The 23,579-nt window shown below is 41.5% G+C and overlaps 1 protein-coding gene and 1 pseudogene across 7 annotated transcripts in view; one reads left to right on the top strand and one right to left on the bottom strand.

The window, feature by feature from the left end:
- Window positions 1–23,579, bottom strand: part of MGAT4A (alpha-1,3-mannosyl-glycoprotein 4-beta-N-acetylglucosaminyltransferase A) — a 117,296-nt gene that overhangs the window by 92,729 nt on the left and 988 nt on the right. For all 7 annotated transcript variants that reach the window (XR_016229174.1, XM_051842664.3, XM_089326022.1 and 4 more), the window contains exon 2: window positions 18,373–18,692. Coding sequence is in view for 6 of the 7 variants with exons in the window: in XM_051842664.3 (XP_051698624.1) it covers window positions 18,373–18,466 (94 nt within the window). In the remaining variant the exon portion in view is untranslated. The remainder of the gene's footprint in view (window positions 1–18,372; window positions 18,693–23,579) is intronic.
- LOC103347724 (heterogeneous nuclear ribonucleoprotein F-like) lies at window positions 8,008–9,480 on the top strand (annotated as a pseudogene).

Here is a 23,579-nt window from a genome sequence, read left to right as displayed (position 1 = left end):
ATCCAGCTCCCTGCTAATGGCCTGGGAAAGCAGTGGAGGATGACCCAAGTAGGAGACCTCGAAGAAGTCCCTGGCTCCTGGCTCCGGCCTAGCCCAGCACTGGCTGTTGCAGCCACCTGGGAGTGAACCAACAGATGGAAGATATGCTCGCTCTCTTGCTTTAAAAAAAAATCCATAAAATAATAAAAATAAAAAAGAAACCAAAGTAGTCAGATACAGTGAGAGGGACATATTTTAGAGATTAATGCTTTGAGTGTTCCCAGATGCTGGATTTAGCAAATGAAGACTTCAAAACAGCTACTACATATATTTAAAAGAACTAAGTAAAATAAATTTTTTAAGAAAAGATTTATTTAGTTATTTGAAAATCAGAGTTACAGAAAGAGACGGAGAAACCGCAAGAGAGAGGAGAGAGATCTCCACCCATTAGTTTACTCCCCAAATGGCTGCAATGACCAGGGCTGGGCTACGTCAAAGCCAGGAGCCAAGAGCCTCATCCAGGTCTCCTATGTGGGTGCAGGGGCCAAGTACCAGATCCAATAATACAATTTTTGAAGAATTAATGCAAAATGTCAGAACTGGTGTTCTGGCTTAGCAGGTTAAGCCTCCACCTGCACTGCTGGCATTCCATATGGGTGATGGTTCGAGTCCCAGCTGTTCCACTTCTGATCCAGCTCCCTGTTAATGAACCTAGGAAAACAGCAGAAGATGGCCCAAGTGCTTGGGCCCCTGCCATCCATGTGGGAGACCCGGATGAAGTTCCTGGCTACTGGATTTGCTCTGGCTCAGTCCTGGCCACTGTAGCCACTTGGGGAGTCAACCAGTGGATGGAAGATCTCTATTTTTCCCTCTCTCTCTATAACTCTGCCTTTCAAATCAATTTTTTAAAAAAAGAATCAATGCAACAATGCAATGAAACTATTAAGCAATAGAAAATAAAGTAACTAAATACGTAAAATAAAAAGGAAATTCTAGAGTTGCAACTAAAACAAAAAATTCCCTAGAGAGGCTTAACAGCAGATTTCAGACTGCAGAAGAACAGAAGAATGAATCAGTGAACTTGAAGTCAGATTAATAGAAATCATCCAATCTGAAGAACAGAGAGAAAAAACAACAAAGAAAACTGAACAATCTCGGAGTATGGGATATCAAGTGCTCAGAAGGGGCAAGAGAAAAATAGTAGGAAAAACATATGAAAAAGTACAGCTTTCCACAAACTAGGAGTAAAGGAGGACTTCTTCAAGTTACCCCATCCATTCTCATGGCTTTAAATTCCAGTTAAATGCCAATAATACAAAAATTTGTATCTCTAGCCTAAGCATATAAAATTTATCACAGAACTCCTGATGCACACCTCTAAGTTATTCCACCTTAATCCTAATAAATGATACTACCATCCACCTATATTTTCAGACCAAAACCTAAGCACCATTCTTGATCCTTCTAATCCCTTTCCTTCTATTTGATCCAGCAGCAAATCCAGTCAGAACTGCCTCAAAAACACAAGTGAAATCCATCCACTACCACTCTAGCCACACCAACATGCCTCACCTAAAAGAAAAAAGTTTTCTAATGGAACTTCCTTGTTTCTACTTCTGCCTCTTTAAAAGAAGGAGTCTCTGAAAATTGCAAATCAGATTATGGTACACTCTTGGCATAAAACAACCCAATAGCTTCTCATTGTAGAATAAAGGCCAAAGGTCTCATCATATCTCCAAGGCCAAGGTGACCTGACTTCTACCTACTTTTCCAACTTTATCTTCCTCCATACTCCCTTATCGTTAACATGCTTTAGCCTCATTGACTTTAAGTTCCTTAATCATGCCACGGTCATTCTTGATTTACTACTTTTATATTTGCTATTCTACTGCTGGGACCCCTCTTCACTCTCCTCCTCTGGCTTTTTATCATGTAGGCCTAAATTCATCTGCCACCTCTTCAGAGAGGCCTTCTCTGCCTAAACACAGCTCAATAGCCCTAAGTCTCACCAAGGTCATTCTCCATCACATTATCCTATTTTACAGTCAGTACCCATGGGTATTTAAAACAACTGAGTCTACTTAGTTGTTCAACACTTTCCCCCTTAGTATTTTTATAAATAGGCTCTATGATTGCAAGGATGTCACATATTTTACCACTCTACCATTAGTGTCTAGTGAACAGTACCTTGTAAGTGCTCAATAAAACTAAATGAATAAACCGAGCTAAAGAGAAAAAGAAATGTGAAGGAAAGCTACTTAAAAATCAGAGTGTGCGGCTGGCGCCATGGCTCACTTGGCTAATCCTCTGCCTGCGGCGCCAGCACCCCAGGTTCTAGTCCTGGTTGCTCCTCTTCCAGTCCAGCTCTCTGCTGTGGCCCGAGAAGGCAGTGGAGGATAGCCCAAGTGCTTGGGTCCCTGCACCTGCATGGGAGACCAGGAGAAAGCACCTGGCTCCTGGCTTCGGATAGGCGCAGTGCCAGCTGTGGCAGACATTAGGAGAGAGAACCAATGGAAGGAAGACCTTTCTCTCTTCTCTCACTGCCTATAACTCTGTGTGTGTAACTCTGCGCAAAAAAAAAAAAAAAAAAAAAAAAAAAAAAAAAAATCAGAGTGTGCTATGCCAATAAACCAAGAATGCCCTGAGGCTAGGATTAGTAAATTTCCTTCAAGATCAAGTCTGTTATTGTAGTAGTTTAAGCACTGAAATCATTGTTTCATTACTCCAGAGCAGTTATGCATAATGCTTTATGGAGTATACCAAGGAACACCAGGGGCACAATTCACACAGAAGGAGGCACTTCTCTTAAGGAGGGTAACAAGAGGAAATGTAGAGGTTTTTTTTTTTTTTTTTTTTTTTTTTTTTTTTTTTTGAGATTTATGTTATTTATTTGAAAGGCAGAGTTACAGAGAGAGGGAGAGACAGAAAGAGAGGTCTTCCATCTGCTGGCTCACTCCACAAATGGCCACAATAGTGGGGCTGGACTAAGCCAAAGCAAAGAGCCAGAAGCTTCATCCTGTGTGGTAGAATGAGAAGGTGAAAAGGTCATGCCAAGATGGCCGCTGAGGTGAGAAGGTCATGTCATGATGGCCACTGACAACAGAAACTGCCTGGCAACAGGCCATGATCGGATGGCTTCAGAAACCACATGACAACAGAGCCTAACTGACAACAGAGCCTGACTGGCAACAGGCTGTGATCGGATGGCTTTGGAGCCTGCCAGGCAATAAGCTGATTGGTTAGGGCATAGACCACCCCTTGACTGGATTGGCTGCCTTGGCTATATAAGCAGCTGTAGCAACTGAAATAAACGAGTCTGCAGGCTGCTCGCCTTAGGCCTGCTTTCACCTGACTCCCAGGGTCTTTGTGGTGACTCTGTGCCTCTTGCCCCCACCACACTCCTCCTCTCAGGAACGAATCCTCTCAGAAGAAATCAACTGCAACAATGCTGGTCTCCCATGTAGATGCAGGGGCACAATCACATGGACCATCCTCTGCTGCTTTCCTAGGCACCATGAACAGGGACCTGGATTGGAAGTGAAGCAGCCCAAACTTGAACTGGTGCCCATATGGGAAACCGGTGCCACAGACAACATCTTAGCCCACTGAGCCACAGTACCAGTCCCAGGATTCCTATTTCTACTTTATCCTTAACCCTAGTTTTCTGATATGGAAACTCAATTCATCCTGACTCTTGGGTTCAATCAGCCCAGAAGGGGGCAAAGCTCATTTCCCATAAGAGGGTTTTTATTAAGCTTCTAGATCTTAAACAGCAGCAGATTAAGAGATAACTTCCTCTCATTACTGTCTCATCAAAATGCTAGCCACCTCTTTGGGAAACATTTGCCTTCTCTCTGTTGTTCATACTTTAATCCTAAAGCATTGATTTTGGTTTCCCCTATCTATAGAATCATATCACCTGCAAATAGAGGTAATTTGACTTCATCCTTTCCAATTTGTATCGATTTTTCTTGCCTAATGGCTCTGGTTAAAACATCCTAAACTATCTTGAATAGCAATGGTGAGAGTGAGCATCTTTGCCTGGTTCCAGATCTTAGTGGAAATGCTTCCAACTTTCCCCCATTCAATATGATGCTGATTGCGGGTTTGTCATATATTGCCTTGATTGTACTGAAGAATGTTCCCCTATACCCAGTTTGCTTAAGGTTTCTATCATGAAATGATGCTGTATTTTATCAAATGCTTTTTCTGCACCTATTGAGATAATCAAAGTTTTTATTCAATTTGTTAATGTGATACATTACATTTATTGACTGGTGTATGTTGAACCAACCCTGCATGCCAGGGATAAAACCCACTTGGTCCAGGTAAATGATCTTTCTGACATGTTGGATTCAATTAGCTAGTATTTTGTTGAGGATTTTTGCATCTATATTCATCAGGGATATTAGTCTATAGTTCTCTTTTATTGTTGTATCCTTTTCTGATTTTGGAATTAAGGTGATGTTGGCTTCATAGAAGGAGCCTGGGAGGATTCCCTCCCTTCCAATTGCTTTGAATAGTTTGAGAATTTAAATTAGTTCTTCTTTAAAAGTTTGGTAGAATTCAGCAGTGAAGCCAGCCAGTCTGGGCTTTTCTTTGTTGGGAGGCTATTACTGATGGAATTTGTCTGGTTTTTGGTGGATTTATGTTTTCTGTGTCTTCATGACTCAATTTTGGTAGATTGTATATGTCCAGAAATCGATCCATTTTTTCTGGATTTTTCGATGTGTTGACATATAGCTATTTGTAGTAATTCTTGATGATTCTTTATATTTCTGTGGTACCCATCATTACATCTCCTTTCTCAACTCTGATTTTATTGATTTGGGTCAGCAGTAATGGCTCCAGTACCTGAATTCCTGCCACCCATGAGTAAGACCCCAATCCAATTCCAGATTCCAGGATCCTGGCTTTGACCTGGCCCAGCCCTGTGTATTTTGGGAATTTGAGGAATGAACAGTGGATGGGAGAGTTCTCTTTTTCTTTCCCTGATTATCCCTCCCCTCTCCCTCTTTCACTCTATTTCAAATAAACAAAAATGAATTCGAAGCTTAAAAGCATTAATTTTAATATTTAATGTGTTGGTTCCACATGTTTAGTGCACTGGACCATGAACTGTCACAGTAAAAAGGTTCACAATGATTTTGAATGATGGTTTTATATCACTCAGTGCTTTGCAAACCAGCATTAACTGAACCCATTCAACAGCAGTGTCCAGAGTTCCTGCCCTGACCATGGCCAATCATTTTCTACCATTGTCTTTCACTTCAATAACAAGGTAACAACATACATACCTTGGCTTAAGACAGCTCTAATTTACAATTCTTATGGCAACATAATAGTTAACACCACTGCCTTTACTCTCAAGTGTCTTGGTTTAGACAATATGATCACTCTAACCATAGAAGAAATAATGTCCACTTAGAAATTATCTGAATCAAAGAACTAAGTGATGACAGAGTAGTCTAAGCTCAGTGAAAATCAACTAACAATAAAATTTCTTTTACTAGGCACAAAGAACTAAGTATACTCAAACAATGAAAACGAAGAACACAATGTGGATGTTGAACAGACTCATAAAAAACAATACAGAAGTTTTACCTGTGATCCAAACATTACCTAGCACACACAAAGAGGCAGGGGGAAAAAAAAAAAAAAGCCATTTTTACTCTTGTAGGTCCAGGATCCAAATCATAAAAGGCAAGCTTTTAAATGAACACACATGAAAATGTTATACAAGCCCCAGTTAAAAAACAATTTGGATGAGAATCTTGATAGGAACTAGAAAAGATAATGTTGTAAAAAAAATGTCCATAAGATCAGTGAAAACAGTGGGACAGGGACTTCAGGAGTGCATCCCTCCTCAGAAACACCAAAGTGATATAACAGGGGAAAAAACAAGATGTAGAAAAATGCACCACTCTATCTGTAATTTTTTAAATATACAAAATTATACATGTGTACATAAGTAACTCAATATTCGAAAATGGTATTCTTCACTGCCCCCAGTGACCACCTCTATGATTACTGTCAGTCCTGAGACTATAGGCTTATTTTTCCTGAAATGGCAGTGATGGCAGCAGATACAACAACAATCAGTCCTATCATTTCTCTGCAAACCTATGTGCAAATGGGACTTTATTACTGATTAAAGGGGAAAACACAAACAGAAAAAAAGATTTGGGGGATTCTTGAAGAACTGCAAAAAAAAAAATTGAGGTAATTTTTTTTTTTTTTTTTTTGACAGGCAGAGTGGACAGTGAGAGAGAGAGAGACAGAGAGAAAGGTCTTCCTTTGCCGTTGGGTCACCCTCCAATGGCCGCGCGCTGCGGCTGGCGTACCGCGCTGATCCGAAGCCAGGAGCCAGGTGCTTCTCCTGGTCTCCCATGGGGTGCAGGGCCCAAGCACTTGGGCCATCCTCCACTGCACTCCCGGGCCATAGCAGAGAGCTGGCTGGAAGAGGGGCAACCAGGACAGATTCCGGTGCCCCGACCGGGACTAGAACCCGGGGTGCCGGCGCCGCATGGCAGAGGATTAGCCTATTGAGCCATGGCACCGGCCGAGATAATCTTAAAGTAGGTCGTTTACATCAAAAACGGCAGCAAATGAGAAATTTTGCTGAAGACTACTGTATTTCCTAGAAAATTTATTTACTTTTTTCATAATTCACACATGGGATGAGTAAATTTTTTGAGAAAAAAAAAATTTGGTACTTTGAAATAGCAACTAGGCTCTCAACAGAAGCATCTCTCCACAGAAGCCTGCCAGGAATAACAAAGGTAAACTCAAGTAACAACTGGCCATTTGCCACTGTGTGAAGAAACAGACACACTAGTTGGCAAACTTTTCCTATCCCACTCAACTTTTCACATTCTTCTTTAGAGAACAAATGTGAAACTGCCAGGTTTCCCCATAAAATCCAGTCACTGGTGAGAACAAGTTCATCAGTATAGAACAAGGACATAGAGATCATGAAATCACATATGGAAAGCATGGGAGAGCAACATGATCTCTGAATGAATGAATTAGAAAAAAAAAACAACCAATGACCATTTCCTAAGAACAGCAGCACACTTTCTATCACTAGGTCTCATGGGCACACAAATTTGGTCTAATGTAATTCCTACTCAAAGAAATGATGACATGTAAGCCATAGCTAATGACATAAAGTCCAGCAGGAAAACAAAAATCAGGATGGGTCTGGAAGCACACAAATATGATAAGCCAGCAGGCATGTTTTCAACGATGTCTGAAAAAGTGCTCAACAGTGAAAACAAACTAACAGGGCCCCCAGAAGCCAAATTATTACAATGCTTCATTAAAAGAAGACAACTTTAGCCAGCACCGCGGCTCACTAGGCTAATCCTCTGCCTGCGGCACTGGTACTCCGGGTTCTAGTCCCAGTTGCTCCTCGCTCCTCTTCCAGTCCAGCTCTCTGCTGTGGCCCGGGAAGGCAGTGGAGGATGGCCCAAGTGCTTAGGCCCTGCAACCGCATGGGAGACCAGGAGGAAGCACCTGGCTCCTGGCTTCGGAAAGGAGCAGCGTGCCGGCCGTAGAGGCCATTTGGGGGGGTGAACAAACAGAAGGAAGACCTTTCACTCTAACTCTGTCTGCCAAAAACAAAAACAAAAAAAGACAACTTTATTTAGTGGGTATATTTTTATTTTATAAATAGTACTAAGAGAAAAATTATCCAAAAAAAGTTGAAGTGCAAAAAAAGGAAATAGAATATGCTTAATTGTGGTTAATTTGAATAAGTAGAACTCTGTTAACATACTTGAGAATTTCTTTCCTCCAATACATGTCTGCTTATCAAGTATAGATTAAATACTTGCACCTGCTCCTTGTGGTGGCAGGTGTGCCCTCAGCGCCATCTCTGCTTGCTCTCTGGCTCCTAGAGGTTAAGAACAAAAGGATGCACCTGTAGTTTCCCTGGCGCCCTCGTGTTTCTAAGCTTTGGGTGGAATTTGGGGTCCATTGGATATAAGCACTCTTGCTGGATGAAAACAGAAACCAGTCCTACTCTCCTCAGTGGACAGTTTGTTATCTACCAGAGATGTCTCCCACTGAAGGTATCCTTGATGGAACTCAAGCCATAAAAAGGTGAACCCAAGTTTGTCTGATATCTACCCTGTCATGTGTCCATGAGGGAGGTGGTCAAGCTCCATGGCCTGTCCTGGTCCTGCTCTACTGAGGACATGCAGAACTTCCTGTCTGACTGCACCATTCACGACGGGGCCGAACACCTCCATTTTATCTGCACTAGAGAATTCAGGCAGAGTGGAGAGGCATTTGTTGAACTTGAATCAGAAGATGATGTAAACATGGTCCTGAGAAACACAGGGAAAGCATGGGTACACTGAGATGTTTAAGTCTCACAGAACCAAGATGGATTGGGAGTTAAAGCACACCAGTCCAAACAACACTAACACTGCTAATGATAGTTCCGTGCAGCCTCAAGGACTCTCCTTTGGATGTACAAAGGAAGAAACTTGTTTTCTCAGGGTTGGAAATACTGCCAAACAGGATCACCTGTGGACCCCGAGGGCAAAATTACAGGGGAGCCCTTCATGCAGTTTGCCTCTCGAGAGCCAGCAGAGAAGGCACTAGGGAAGCACAAGGAGAGAATAGGACACAGATATACTGAAGTCAGGAAGTGCCGTCATATTCAGATCCTCCACTGAAGTTCATGTCTGTTCAGTGTCCCAGGCCCTACAACCTGCCCGGCAGACCCCAAAGATATATTGGCATTGTGAAACAGACAGGCCTAGAGAGAATGAGGCCTGATGCCTACGGTGCCAGCTATGGGGCTATGAGGAGTACAATGGCCTCGGCGATGGCTACAGCTTCACCACTGATCTGTTCGGAAGAGACCTCAGCTACTGTAGGACTAGATACGGAGACAGCGAGTTCACAGTACAGAGCACCACTGCCACTGTGTCCACAGGAAAGGGCCACCACACAAAGTGACCAAGAACAACATCTCCAACTTCTCTCCGCTTAACCCAGTGAAAGTTCATATGGAGACTGGCCCAGAAGGAAAAGTGGTGGGCAAAGCTGATGTGGAGTTTGCCACCCACAGAAGAAGCTGTGGTCCTATATTGAAAGATAGGGCCAAATATGCATCACAGAGACATAGAACTCTGCTTGAATTCCACAACAGGGGCCAGCAATGGCGCTTACAGCCAGGTGATGCAGGGCATGAGGGTGTCTGCAGCCCAGGCCACCTATACTATCCTGGAGAGCCAGTAAGTGAGTGGCTATTATGGCACTGGTTAAAGTAGTAAGAACAGCATAGATGATATGACTAGTTTTGTAGCATTTATCTCAAATATTCACAGGCAGGCAGCAAGCAGTAAAAAGCAGTTATTACCCTAGACAAAGATGTGGGACCAATCTTGCACCATACACTTGTGAAATCTGGGTTAAAAAAATTACCCTTAAAAGAAAATTTGTATCTACCTATGGAGAACAAGAAATCAGACAAAGAGGAAGTTCTGCGCAAGCCCACAGTTTTGGAACAAAGTAAAAAGTATATCAGGGGCTCACTGTCCACTCTGCCTGTCAAAAAAAAAAAAAAAAAAAAAAAGTGTATCAGGGGGAGGGGTGGAGATCAGCACAGTGATCATATACATAAATAGGGTAAAAAAGAATATTCAATAATGTGGTTTTTTTTTTTTTTTTTTTGACAGGCAGAGTGAGAGAGAGAGAGAGAAAGGTCTTCCTTTTTCCATTGGTTCACCCCCAAAATGGCCGCTACGGCCAGCGTGCTGTGCTGATCCGAAGCCAGGAGCCAAGTGCTTCCTCCTGGTCTCCCATGCCGATGCAGGGCCCAAGCACCTGGGCCATCCTCCACTGCCTTCCCAGGCCACAGCAGAGAGCTGGACTGGAAGAAGAGCAACCAGGACAGAAGCTGGCACCCCAACCGGGACTAGAACCCAGGGTGCTGGTGCCGCAGGCAGAGGATTAGCCAAGTGAGCTACGGCAGCGGCCAATAATGTGTTCTAAAAGCTCGAGCTCCTAGACCAGCTCTCTCAGAAGAAAACTCAAAGGTGGACTTTAAAAAAAAAAAAAAAAAAAAGATTTTGTTTGAAAGAGTTATAGAGAGAGGTAGTGCCAGATAGAGAGAGGGAGGTCTTCCATCCACTTGTTCACTTCCCCATTGACCACAACAGCCAGAGCTGAGCTGATCCAAAGCCAGGAGCCTGGAGCCTGGAGCTTCTTCCAAATCTCCCACACAGGTATAGGGGCCCAAAGACTTGGGCCATCTTCTACTGCTTTCCCAGGCCTTAGCAGAGAGCCAGATTGGAAGAAGAGCAGCAGGGACTCAAACCAGCACCCACGTGAGATGCTGGAACTGCAGGCTGGTGCTTTAACCCACTGTGCCCGCCCTTCGGAGATGGACTTTTAATCATAAGATTCTAAGTGAGAGTGTTTAAGCTGGCAGTATCTCTACCAGTTTAGGTTAATAATAAGAGAACAATAAAAAATCCTATTCCAAAAGGAAAACAACTAAAATCTCTAAGACTAATATAAGCTCAAAAGGCCTAATTAATCTAACAATTTTAACTGCAAAAAAGAACCCAAACAGATAACAAGTAGCCCAGGTCAGAATACTTTGGGACAGGCAAAGTCCCTATCATATTCAGCACATTCTCAATCAATAACTCTGATTCTTTTTGACATTACTGGTTTCAGAAGACAATCACTTTTTTTCCTCCCTACTCGAGTAAAATTTCTCAAATCCCAGAAAGGTATAAAAATAAGAATTACTTGGGCTGGCGCTGTGGCATAGCAGGCTAAGCCTCCGCCTACAGCACCAGTATCCCATATAGGCGCCAATTCATGTCCCAGCTGCACCTCTTCCAATCCAGCTCTCTGCTATGGCCTGGGAAAGCAGTAGAAGATAGCCCAAGCGCTTGGGCCCGCACCTGCATGGGAGACCCGGAAGAAGCTACTGGCTCTTCGCTTTGTACTGGCCCAGCTCTAGCCGTTGTGGCCATTTGGGGAGTGATGAAAGACATTTCTCTTCTGTCTCTCCTTCTCTCTGTCTATAATTCTATCTCTCAAATAAGTAAATAAAATCTTTTAAAAATTAGTAAGAATTATAACCACGAGGAAATACAGAAATAAAACAAAGTCCATAGTATTGATAGTTTAGAGTAAGTTTAAATATAAATACATAGTAAGCTTTGCAATATTTGTACTTGTTTTGTCTGATTGACATGTCTGAAATTCAAAAGAACCAGTTGTACTTTTAAGTAAATTTTAAGAGAAAAAAGACATGTTCAAACATATACATAATTACACTAACATCGACCAAAATAAATGTACAAGTCTATAAATAAAGGATATTTAAAGAAGTAAAATTTAAGGGGCAGGCATTTGGCTCAGTGGCTTAATTCTCCACTTCAGATGCCTGCATCCCATACAGGAGTACCTAGTACTCCGCTTCCTATAAAGCGTCCTGCTAATACACCTGGGAGACAGTACACGATGGCTCAAGTACTTAGGTCCATGCTACCCACAAAGGAGACTCAGAGTTCCTTGCTTGGTTTTGGCTCAGCCCAGGCACAGCTGTTACAGGTGTTTGGGCAGTGAACCAGCAAATGTAAGATCTGTCTCCATCTTTCAAATAAAATGGAAAAAAAGAGAGTAAAATACACAATACAGTAATAAAAGATGAATAAACTCCTCCCCAGTCCTTTGGATCTTTCATAACCTTTATTGTGATCACACACAAGTTTCCAATTCTTCAATCAGAACACAGACTTGAGGCTGGGTGATTTATTTAAAGAGACAGTGAATGAGACAGTGGTACACTGCCTTGACCTTGCAGAATGACCTCAAAGGAGAAGTTTTGTATCTTCATCATCTTCAGCTTCCCGTCACTTAGCACAAGGGGAGGCAGCATTCTATAAATGTAGGGGACTATGCAAGCAGGAAGGCTAAACACAAACTGCAATAAAGAAATGGAATCCAAGATCAGGTTCCTTCAGAGATGTACTATAAGAAAGAAAGGAAGCTGCTGTGGTAGGCATTTTATTCAGTGGCTAAGTCACCACTTGGGAAGCCTGCATTCCACACGAGTGCCTGGTTTAAGACCTGGCTCCTCTGCTTCTGATCCAGCTTCCTGCTAACAAACACACTGGGAGGCATCAAGTGTTGGCTCAAGTACTTGGATCCCTGCCACCCATGTGTGAGACCTGGACTGAGTCCCAGGCTATGGCTATTGTGGGCATTTGGGGTGTAAACCAGTCTATGGAAGATCTCTGTGTCTCTCTACCTTTCAAATAAAATAAAAAGTGGCTGACCCAGAAACTCCTAGATAAAATGTTCAATGAATTGTATACCAATCTACACCACAAGACAAGAAGTGCTGAAATGTTCTACTTTCTGGGCTTTGTTACAGAGATGTGCCTACTTTGTGAAAGTGCATAGCTATACCACATAATCTATGTACTTCTTATGTGTATGTGATACTTGAATTAGAACATTTAAAGAAAAGAAACAGCTCTGGAGGCAATAAACATCTAAACCTGCAGAAGTGAGACAGAGTCACATGCCAACTCTCCATCCTCCTTGCTAGGAAATCACAACATATCTCAACCATGGATGGGGAAAAAAATCCAACAAATGAACATTTACTATTTTTAAACTGAAAAAATAAATTGGAAAAAAAATAAATACTGACTGCAATGTATTCCAAGTTACCTTCTAGCGTCCTGTTGGAAAGGTAAAGAATAGAGTGGCTGAAAAATTGGTCTTTTATCTTGAAAACCAAATAGCAAGTTTAATAGGCAAACAAAATACACTTTAGCAGAAAATGATAGAACCTACTTTTCCTGAATAAGTTAAATTTAAATGTTAATCAAATCAACTCTATCCCTAGCATTCATGTTTATAATATAAGTAGTAGTAACAATTTTCTCCCAAAAATTAAGTTCTTGATTTCCCACAGTTTGAATAAGAAATTAAGGCAGCCGGCGCCACGGCTCACTAGGCTAATCCTCCACCTAGCGGCGCTGGCACACCGGGTTCTAGTCCTGGTCGGGGCGCCGGATTCTGTCCCAGTTACCCCTCTTCCAGGCCAGCTCTCTGCTGTGGCCAGGGAGTGCAGTGGAGGATGGCCCAAGTACTTGGGCCATGCACCTGCATGGGAGACCAGGATAAGTACCTGGCTCCTGCCATCGGATCAGCGCGGTACGCCGGCCACAACACGCCGGCCACGGCGGCCATTGGAGGGTGAACCAACAGCAAAGGAAGACCTTTCTCTCTGTCTCTCTCTCTCACTGTCCACTCTGCCTGTCAAGAAAATTTTAAAAAAATGAAATTAAGGCTAAAATCAAATTTTTTAAAAACTAGATTTTCATTATCCAAGACCCAACACAATGCTTAGAAAAAGAAACAGGAAATTTTTAAAATGTTGAATGAGTGGATATATGAATTAAAATCTAAAATGCTCCTAGAGAGAAGAGTGGTTGAATAGATTATTGTACATTCACAAAATGGAGTATTATGTAGCTGTAAAAAAAAAAAAAAAAAAAAAAAAAAAAGGAGTAGAAATGCCCATATGCTCTATGCGAGTTCCTGCGAGTTAAATCCCAGCTTCAGAGCCTAAATCCAGCTTCCTGCTATTGTAGACTCTGGGATGCAGCAGATGATGGCCCTGGGTTCCTGCCACCCATGTGGGAGATCCAGATGGAGTTCCTAGCTTCAGCTTGGCCTAGTCCTAGCTGTTGTGAACATTTGGTGAGTGAACCTGTAGGTAGATGGCCTCTCTCTCTCTGTCCTTTTTGCCTTTCAAATAAATAAAATATTTTTTAGAATATATTTTTGGAGCTCAGCTTCCACCATGACAACATGTGCTCTGCTGATCCACTATCCAGTGAAACTTGCAAAAATTATTTTTTAAAGAATCACTTAAAGCATTTGGAAACCATCATCAGATCAAGTGAAGAAACATCTACCCATGAAAATTAAGAAAGGTGAGAGTATATTATATGAACTAAGAGAACTCCCTTCCATGCTCCACCCAAAGCAGCAAGGTAGAGACCCCACTCCAAATTGCTATAATGAAAAACACAGGACTCTCTTGCCTCCCAGCTACAACATGGAGATTTAACCTGAGAGAAGCAGGACTTCAGTTTTTCCCATTCTGTCCCTAGTCCCTGGTGCTAAATTCCAGACAAGTACTCTTAAGAGGTGGGGACTCCTTTATCCCAACCAGCCCACACAGACAGAACAGTGGCTGCAGTGTGCTCAGAGTATCAGAGCCCTAAAGCCCTTTCCAGAACTCGTGTGGTAGTGGCTCCACAGCAGTAGAATCAAGAGAATGTTGAATTCCTGCCCTCTGATCTAGTGCTCAGCTCCCAGAAAGAGGAGGGACATTATTCAGAGAGAACCCTGTTATGTTCTCATTCCCACTTCCAGAGCCCTGGCTCAAGTATTTTGCCTGGAGACATAAAACAGATCCTATTCTCTTCCCAAAGGAACTGACTTCATTTGCAACTGAGCACAAGAAACTTAGGTCTTGGAGTCCTCTCCAAAACCATGGAGGCTGTCGTGAAAGGAATCACGGATCATGTGGGCTAGTTTGCAGGAAAGAACTGGGAAAAGTGGAAGCCAGAAGGAACCCTCCAAAGACAAACATCAACCACTGACATCAGAAACCACTTATTCAGGGCAGGAGTTGTGGCATAATGGGTAAAGCCATTGCCTGAGATGCCACCATCCCAAACAGATGCCAGTTCAGGTCTCAGCTGCTCTGCTTCTGATCCAGCTCCAAGCTAATGGCCTGGGAAAAGCAAAAGATGGCCCAAGCGTTTGGGCTCCTGCCACCCACAAGGGAGACCTGGATGAAGCTCCTAGCTTCAGCTTGGCCCAGTGTTGTCCCTTGCAGCCATCTGAGATGTGAACCAGAGGATGAAAGATCTGTCTCTCCCTCTGACTTTCAAATAAATCAATCATAAAAAAAAAAGTCTAGGAATCCCCTGTACCAGTTATAACAAGCATCTCACACTTTCAAAGCCTAAATCTCTGATCTCTTTCAGAACTTGTAACAGCACATGCAGCTCCTAGTATGCCCATTATTCCCTATTCTGCATTACTTTCAAATTCATCCCTTACATTCTACCTCCTCTGTGAGTGTCTGAAGAATCAGCAGCCTCTGTCTCTGCTTTCTTGGGCAGCAGATCAACAGCCAAGAGTAAGCGTTAGAATCAGCCTGTCTAAATCCAAACTTCAACTCTAATACTTAATCTGTGACTTTGGTAAGTTTTTCAACCACCCTGCCTGGTTATTCCACCTAGAGAAAGGAGACAATAATATTCTCAGGAATGTTATAAGGAATAATACATGCAATATGCTTATAACTGAACAAGCATTGTGTTATTGTATCTCATTCTACCTAACGGCATACTTTTTTACATGCATCTTTCCCTATCAGTCCCTGAACTGCTCAAAGGCAAGAAGTTTCTTATTTCTTTTCATATTCACAGCATGCAATACAGTGCTAGACACAAAATAGGTACATGCAATTACCAAAAAACTTAATTAAAAATAAACTTAGTCTGGCAATGTTAAAGGTTACAGAAGCCACATTTTTAAAATAAAAATTAGAGGGGACCAGCATTGTGGCTTAGTGGGTAAAACTGCCACCTACATGGGTGCCAGTTTGAGTCCTGGCTATTCTTTTTTTTTTTTAAGCTTTATTTATTTATTTGAAAGGCACAGTTACAGAGAGGCAGAGGCAAAGAGACAGAGAGAGGTCTTCTATCTGCTGGGTCACTCCCCAAATGGCTTCAGTGGCCGGAGCTACACCGATTTGAAGCCAGGAGCTTCTTCTGGGTCTCCCACATGGGTACAGAGGCCCAAGGACTTGGGCCATCTTCTACTGCTTTCCCAGGCCATAGCAGAGATTGTAATTGTATTGGAAGATTCCAATTGGATTGAAAGTGTAGCAGCCGGGACTTGAACTGGTGCCCATATGGGATGCCAGCACTGCAGGTGGTGGCTTTACCCACTACACCACAGCATAGGTCGCGGCCACCTTACTTCTGATCCAGTTCCCTGCTAATTGCCTGGGAAAAGCAGCAGAAGATGGCCCAAGTGCTTGGGCCCCCTACCCATAGGGGAGATCTGGAAAAAGTTCCTGGCTCCTATCTTTGGCCTGGCCTAGACACAGCTGTTGCAGCCATCTGGAGAGTGAACCAACAGATGGAAGATTTTTTTGTCTCTCCCCTCCCTCTAATATTGACTTTCAAATAATTAATCAATTAATTAATGAAAATCAGAGCACATGGCTTAAATATATCAGAACTAAAAATCTGAATCAGGCTGCCCTGCAAAATCCAGGCTGACTGCCAGAACTATCTAGAAAGAGTCCAAATGCTCAACAGAGTAGTTACATAAATGATAACAATTCAACACAGGGGACTTTATATAACCATACAGGAGTCCTACGCTGATACCTGAGAGAGTCTGGACAAAATACTAGGCAGAAAAACAGCAGAAGAGAATGTACAGAGGATCACAGGGCTGTTTAAAGAGCAGTGATCAAAGAGAAGAGACTTTGTGTGTACCTAATACTATATGCTGAAAGTCTTTACATTTAAATTAATTTTGAATCTAAATACAGCTTAAGATATATATGATGCCTCTAATGCCTTTACATAAGAAACAAAATAAATGGAATGGGGCCAGCATTGTTGCGCAGTGGATTAAGTCACTGCTTGTGACACTGGCATCCCATATCGGAATGCCAATTCAAGGCCTGACTGTACTGCTTCTAATCCAACTCCCTGGTAATGTGTGTTTGGAAAGGCAAGAGAAAATGACCTGAATACTTGGGCACCTGCCACCCACGTGGGAGACCTTGATGAAGTTCTGGGTTCTTGGCTTCAGTCTGGACCAGCCCCAGCCATTACAGGTATTTGGGAAGTGAACCAGTGAATTGAAGACCTTTCTTTCTTTCTCTCTTTTGCTCCATATATCTCATCTTCTTTCTCAATGCCACTCTGTCAAATAAATAATCTTTAAAAAAAAAAAAAAAAAAAAAAAAAAAGCTTCCCTTTAAAAAAAAAAAAAAGAACTAAATGTAATGAAAATTCCAAAACTTTAAATCCCTTGAGACACAGTGAGAAGGGTCAAGTTTCTTCAATAGTGTCTCCCGTTAAGAAAAAAAAAATCCATCCATATACTTTTCTTATTGTCAATTCTCTTACTTCATAAATAGACTTTTTTTTAAAGTATTTTTTGTTATTGTTCACTGTGGGACAATCAACAGTCTGCCTGAGTTAATTATTCAGAGTTCTTCCTGATTAAGTCTTCTCATTTGGTATAATGAAAAATGAAATATACAACATATATACTTGTACTCAAAGGTCTTCAGAAAGATCTTCATTTTCCCAAAAGTTATCCCCAAAGTTAGAGCCCAACTCAGAGAAAGAGTAAAAATATGCTTGTTCAAAGCCCAGAACATACACTTTTTATTTACATCTGTTTATTTTATAGCTAAATATGCAGTTACGTGTGTACACACACACACATCAGAAAAATCAGGTCACGAAACAATCTTTTCAGTGGACTTCAATAAAACGGCATCAGCACTAGCACAGGTGATGATGACCACTCTAACTTGACTCTCACAAACTAAATATGCATCTCAAAGCCTCCAGCCTTTCTCTCACAACCAACATTCCTCAAGTTAATAAAGGAGACAAGTGAAAAGTATAAGAAATCTACTCCAAATATTTTCTCTTCCCCGCCAAAAAAAAAAGAAAATGCACTATTCTGAACATAATTCCAATCAACTGACAATTTTCCTTTAAGATACAGTTCAATAGACTAAATCTATTTAAAACACTTTTTTAATATTCTAATCAGATTTTCTTCTCAGACCCTTAAGTTCTTTTTGCCTAAGGAACAATCTGTCAAGACATGCAGCTTAAATCATTAACTACATAGCCCCAAATCTTTAGCATAATTAGCATGTAAATTTCACGAAAGCTGTGCACTCTTTTAAGTGTTTCAGACAACATTCAGCACAAGAAACTTTATTAAACATTTATGATGCTTTAATAAAAAAAGATAAATAAAATGCCAAAATAAAGTCTTTGTTATTCAACTTGTTGTCATGTGTAACATAAACCACTGATCACTATTTGTTTCTTCAACTGCAATTTTAAGAAACTGAAAACAAAACAAACACCACTGGAATTAGAAATTCTGTTTCCTTTGTCCAAGAATACCGTTTCATATCTGTGTCAGAAAGAAACTGCCGGCAGACAGCATGCAGGTTGCTGTGATATTTAACCTAAGCATCTATGCACCATTTACAAAGCAAAAAGCCCACTACACTTCATTCAAATTTTCAGACATTTTCCTTACCTTTCCCATTTTGCCACGTAGTATACCAAGATAAGGTAAGGAACGAAGTAATAAATGCTAAAGCAGTGGTTACAATTCCATTTCGGAGCCTCATCTCATTTCACCATCACACTGGTTCATATGTTTATGATGACGAGGACTGTTTTCCTTTTATCCCAAAATCAACTGTATTCAGTACTCCTGGCTCTAGGCCAATAAAAATCAATAGAGAAGTTTATTTCAGATGCTCCGCAGAAGGTATCTAGCAGTAATACCACTCACAACTGCTACTCAGGACTGTCACGGTCTTTACACACTGCTGTCTCAGGCTTGCTTTCTTCCTGTGGGGAGTGAGGGGAGAAAGACAAACTTATTCAATAATTCAAAATAAAGGTTTCTTCATTCATTATTCAGAACTATAAACAGATTTTGGCAGGGCTAAACTGTACCTATAAAGATTATCCCTACATCTAACTTACTCATTTAAAATACAATGGGTCTTCAAAAAGTTCATGGAAAAAACAATTATGAAAACCTGCATGGATTTCAAATTTTTTATCGCAATAAACTTTTTTTTAAAGATTTATTTATTTTGTTTGAAAGATTTTACAGAGAGAGAAGGAGAGGCAGAGAGAGAGGTCTTCCATCTACTGGTTCACTCCCCAACTGGCCACAATAGCCTGTGCTGCGCAGATCCGGAGCCAGGAGCCAGGAGCTTCTTCTAGATCTCTCACACGGGTGCAGGGGCCCAAGGACTAGAGCCGTCTTCTACTGCTTTCCCAGGCCATAGCAGAGAGCTGAATCGTAACTGGAGCAGCCAGGACGTGAACCGGCGTCCATATGGGATGCCGGCACTGCAGGCAGAGGCTTTACCCACTATGCCACAGTGCCGGCCCCTAAACTTACATTTTAATTCCATTTTTCACAAACTTTTTGAAGTATCCTCCTACTAGAATTATATGGTCTTTATCCTGCAGAGAAAAAAAGTTTCAAATGATATTCCTTCCCCCTGGTTTTGTCTTATCCATGAAAACTTAGGGTTACTTATTTAAAGGGAGAAGTTATGGGACTCAGATTCCACGATGAGAAAGAACTCTAATGATCACGCAATGGCTCCTGAGTAACATAATCTTCATGCTCCCCAACTTTCCTATTGCATAACAAGTAATGTTTTTTAAAAATGTAAGAAATCAGAGTACATGTTGTGGCACAGCGGGTTAAGCTGCTACTTGGGAAGCCTGCATTCCATAGTTGAGTGCTTGGTATCAAATCCCAGCTCTGCTTACTCTCAGAGTATAAAGTGGGACTATTAATTTTTTTATAGAAAACTTTAATAAATATAAATTTCAAAAGTACAACTTTGGATTATAGCGGTTCTTCCCCCATAACTACCCTCCCATGCACAAACCATCCCATCTCCTACTCCCTCTCCCATCCCATTCTTCATTAAATTTTCAATTATCTTTATATACAGAAGATCAACTCTACACTAAGTAAAGATTTCAACGGTTTGCACCCACACAGACACACAAAGTATGAAGTACTGTTTGAAGACTAGTTTTACCATTAATTCTCATAGAACAACACATTAAGGACAGAGGTCTGACATGGGGAGCTAGTGCACAGTGACTCCTGCTGTTGATTTAACAATTGACACTCTTATTTATGTCAGTAATCACCTGAGGCTCTTGTCATGAGCTATCAAGGCTTTGGAAGCCTCTTGAGTTCACAAACCCCAACCTTATTTAGACAAGGCCACAATCAAAGTGGAAGTTCTCTCCTGCCCTCAGAGAAAGGTACCTCCTTCTTTGTTGGCCCCTTCTTTCCACCGGGATCTCACTCACAGAGATCTTTCATTTAGGTCATTTTTTGGCAGTGTCTTGGCTTTCCATGCCTGAAACGCTCTCATGGGCTTTTTAGCCAGATCTGAATGCCCTAAGAGCTGATTTTGAGGCCAGAGTGCTGTTTAGGGCATTTGTCATTCTATGATTCTGCTGTGTATCCCACTTCCCATTTGGACCATTCTCTCTTTTTTAATTCTATCAATTATTATTAGCAGGCACTGTTCTTATTTATGTGACCCCTTTGACAAAGTGGGACTATTTTTTCATATAGAATATGTAAAGGCCAGCGCTGTGGCTTAGTGGGTAAAGCCACCACCTGCAGTGCCAGCATCCCATATGGGTGCCGGTCCTGGCTGCTCCACTTCCTATCCAGCTCTCTGCTATGACCTGGGAAAGCAGCAGCAGATGGCCCAAGTGCCTGGGCCCCTGCACTCATATAGGAGACCAGAAAGAAGCTCCTGCCTTCAGATCAGCCCAGCTCCAGCCCTTGCAGCCATCTGGGGAGTGAACCAGTAGATAGAAGACCAATTTCTCTCTCTCTCTCCCTCTCTCTCCCCCTCTCTCCCTCTCTCCCTCGTCCCGCCTTTGCTTATCTGTAACTCTGCCTTTCAAATAATTAATAAATAAATCTTAAAAAAAAGAAAGAAAAGGAAAGGAAATATAGCAATCCATGGGCCAGCATCAAGGCCTAGTGGATTAAGCTGCCCAACCTCTGGCTGTTGTAGCCATTTGGGGAATGAACCAGAGGATGGAAGACCTCTAACTCTGCCTTTCAAAAAAACAAATAATTCTTCTTAAAAAATATACAGCTTGTTACAATGTTTTCACTCAGGAAATCTGGGAGAACATTACCCATCTAACAAACCAGTTGAAAAAATGGCAAGGAATTACGACTTAAGCATAGTGCCCAACACGTAACAGGTTTTTAACAAATGTTAACTATATTAAAAAAATCAAACATCAACAAAAATGCACCCAGTCCCTGGTTCAGTCCACTCTATGCACAGCCAGTCTCATTCCCTGGGGGCATGACAGGCACTTTCAGATGTGCATTGATTTCTTGTGGCCTCAAGGGTACCACAAGATGTACTTTGCAATATTCTAAATTACACTCTGCCGGGGATGAGTTAATGTACCTTCAAAAATGCCTAACAATCCCACGGGACACTTCTCTCAGTGGAAGAGTAGAGCTGCCATTGGCAGGCAATTCAGAAACTACTATCTCAGCTACTTCTTAACACTGAACATCACTGGAAACCTCCACTAGCTAAGGAAAACCACAGGACAGTATAAATAACAGCGATGATGAGAGCCACTAGCCACTATAACTCACTGAATGTTTCCTATGTCCTGAATCCATTATATGGTTTAAAACTTAACAAAACCCTACAAGGCAAGCATTTTTTAACCCTATTTTACACATAAAGAAATGAACCCACAGAGAACAAAGTCCAAACTGTTACCTACCACCTCTCAAATTAGGTCAGCTGCACATGGCAGTATAAAGAAGTGCCAAGGGCACCCTAGGTCTCAGGATGACCTGGAGAATCTTCCCAAAGTATTCAATCTTAACAGACAAGGTGAATGTAAACATCTGTTTATATTCCATAACAAACATGGGTCAATTATGGGATAGTTGCAAAATTCATAAGGATTACCAAAGTTTAAACAAACAACTTTTAAGCAAATTTCTCACTTCCTGTAGCCTTTGGTGAATGCCTTCCCCAGATCCCAACTAATTCACACCTGTTAACTTCTATGTGACATTCTAGAGGCACTGAACCCCAGTACAAGAGGGGGTACTACTTCCCACTACAAGTAAGACTACCACCTAAGCACAAGGACCTCCAAAGATATTCTCTAAGTTATCACTGCTTGCTAAGACTAAATTTATCCACCTTTTACAGCCAACAAACATGCCTATATCTACAGTTTAGAATTACATATTCAAGGCAGAAAATCCAATCATTTTAACTAAAGCCCATAAAGTGCTTAATATATTAACAAGCAGCCAACAATAAATTCTCATTATAAAAACAGAGGTGATAACTCAGTGAATTATGTAACGTGGAATTTTAATACTGGTGTGGCATTATATAAAATGCTTAGAACTTTCTGTTGCTATATTCTTGGACCTATTTTACTCCAGAAAAGATTTTGTTCTAGTAAAAGACCTAAAAAGCATTCAAATTATTAGAATAAACATTCAACTACTAATAGGAAAGCAGAGAAACAGGAAATCATAAAATAAGGGCTATTTTAAAACAGCTGGATTAAATATAAACCCTGAATGATAAAATTTAATATAAATACATGGAGACAAATACGATGAACTCAAAGTCAAAATAAACCACAGATTTATTACTCACAACACATGAAAAACATAGAGAATACTAAATATAGGGACTAGGAAGTTATTAAACTCTGGTTTGAAGAAGATACGTAAGGGAATTCTACTAATAAGACCTGAAATTTTGCAAGAAAAAAATATGAACAAGTTTTCCCTCAGTAAGATAATGTAATCATATATTGAAATTAGGGTTGCCGAACTAATGGAGTTTAACCATACAGCACAAGTGATCAAACTCTCCAGGCAAGAGCAAAACTAATGAGCTCCATGCTCTAAATCATGAGAGGCAGCTGAGACGCTGGCCTGTGAGCTCCAGGTGACCCACATTTTTCATCATTTCCCACATTTGCAAACACTTTAATCCAGCACCTTCATAATCCCCAAGATGATCACTTGCCAAAATCGAATCTTCAAACAACAACAACAACAACAAGACTACAATTACTAGCCATTGCTCCATCCCTGCAAAAAACGAATGGAACTTTCAACTCTGGACCTCAGAGTGAAAAGCCTGTTTTGTCAACACATTCAACAATCCTAATGTTTTACCAGTCTTACGCTCTATTATTGAGACCAAACCCTCTATTTTGTCTTAAAATGTTCTCTGAAATTATCACCCGGCTCCGTGGCCGAGGAGGACACTCGGTTGGACACTTAATCAGTGTCCTCCAGACACAACAGAGGGGCCTGAAGACGGAAAGGCACCATCCAAGGCACCCAAAAGCCATGACGTAAGCCTGGCTCACTTTATTCGCCACTATTCACTTGTTTGCCATTTCTAACAAGATAATATTCGCCTTTCATGCAGCTTACATAATTTCCCCCAGCTGGCGCGTTTTCGGATTTACACTTGTGGGTCCGAGAAACCCAGGTCGCGATAACCTGTGAGTAAAACTATGTTCCCCACCACCACCACCACCACCACCCCCCAACATGCAGAAGAAACAGAAGCCACAAAGCGCCCGCCGGATTCTCCAGCCAAACGAACGTCTCAGCCCTCCTTTATCAAACAACTCGTCTGACAGCAAAAGCCC

This window comes from Oryctolagus cuniculus, chromosome 2 (assembly GCF_051225735.1).
Source record: "Oryctolagus cuniculus isolate XC-2025 breed Fujian yellow rabbit chromosome 2, ASM5122573v1, whole genome shotgun sequence".
NCBI lineage: Eukaryota > Metazoa > Chordata > Mammalia > Lagomorpha > Leporidae > Oryctolagus > Oryctolagus cuniculus.
The sequence above is the reverse complement of the archived record's forward strand: the minus strand, read 5'-3'. Positions and strand labels throughout refer to the sequence as shown.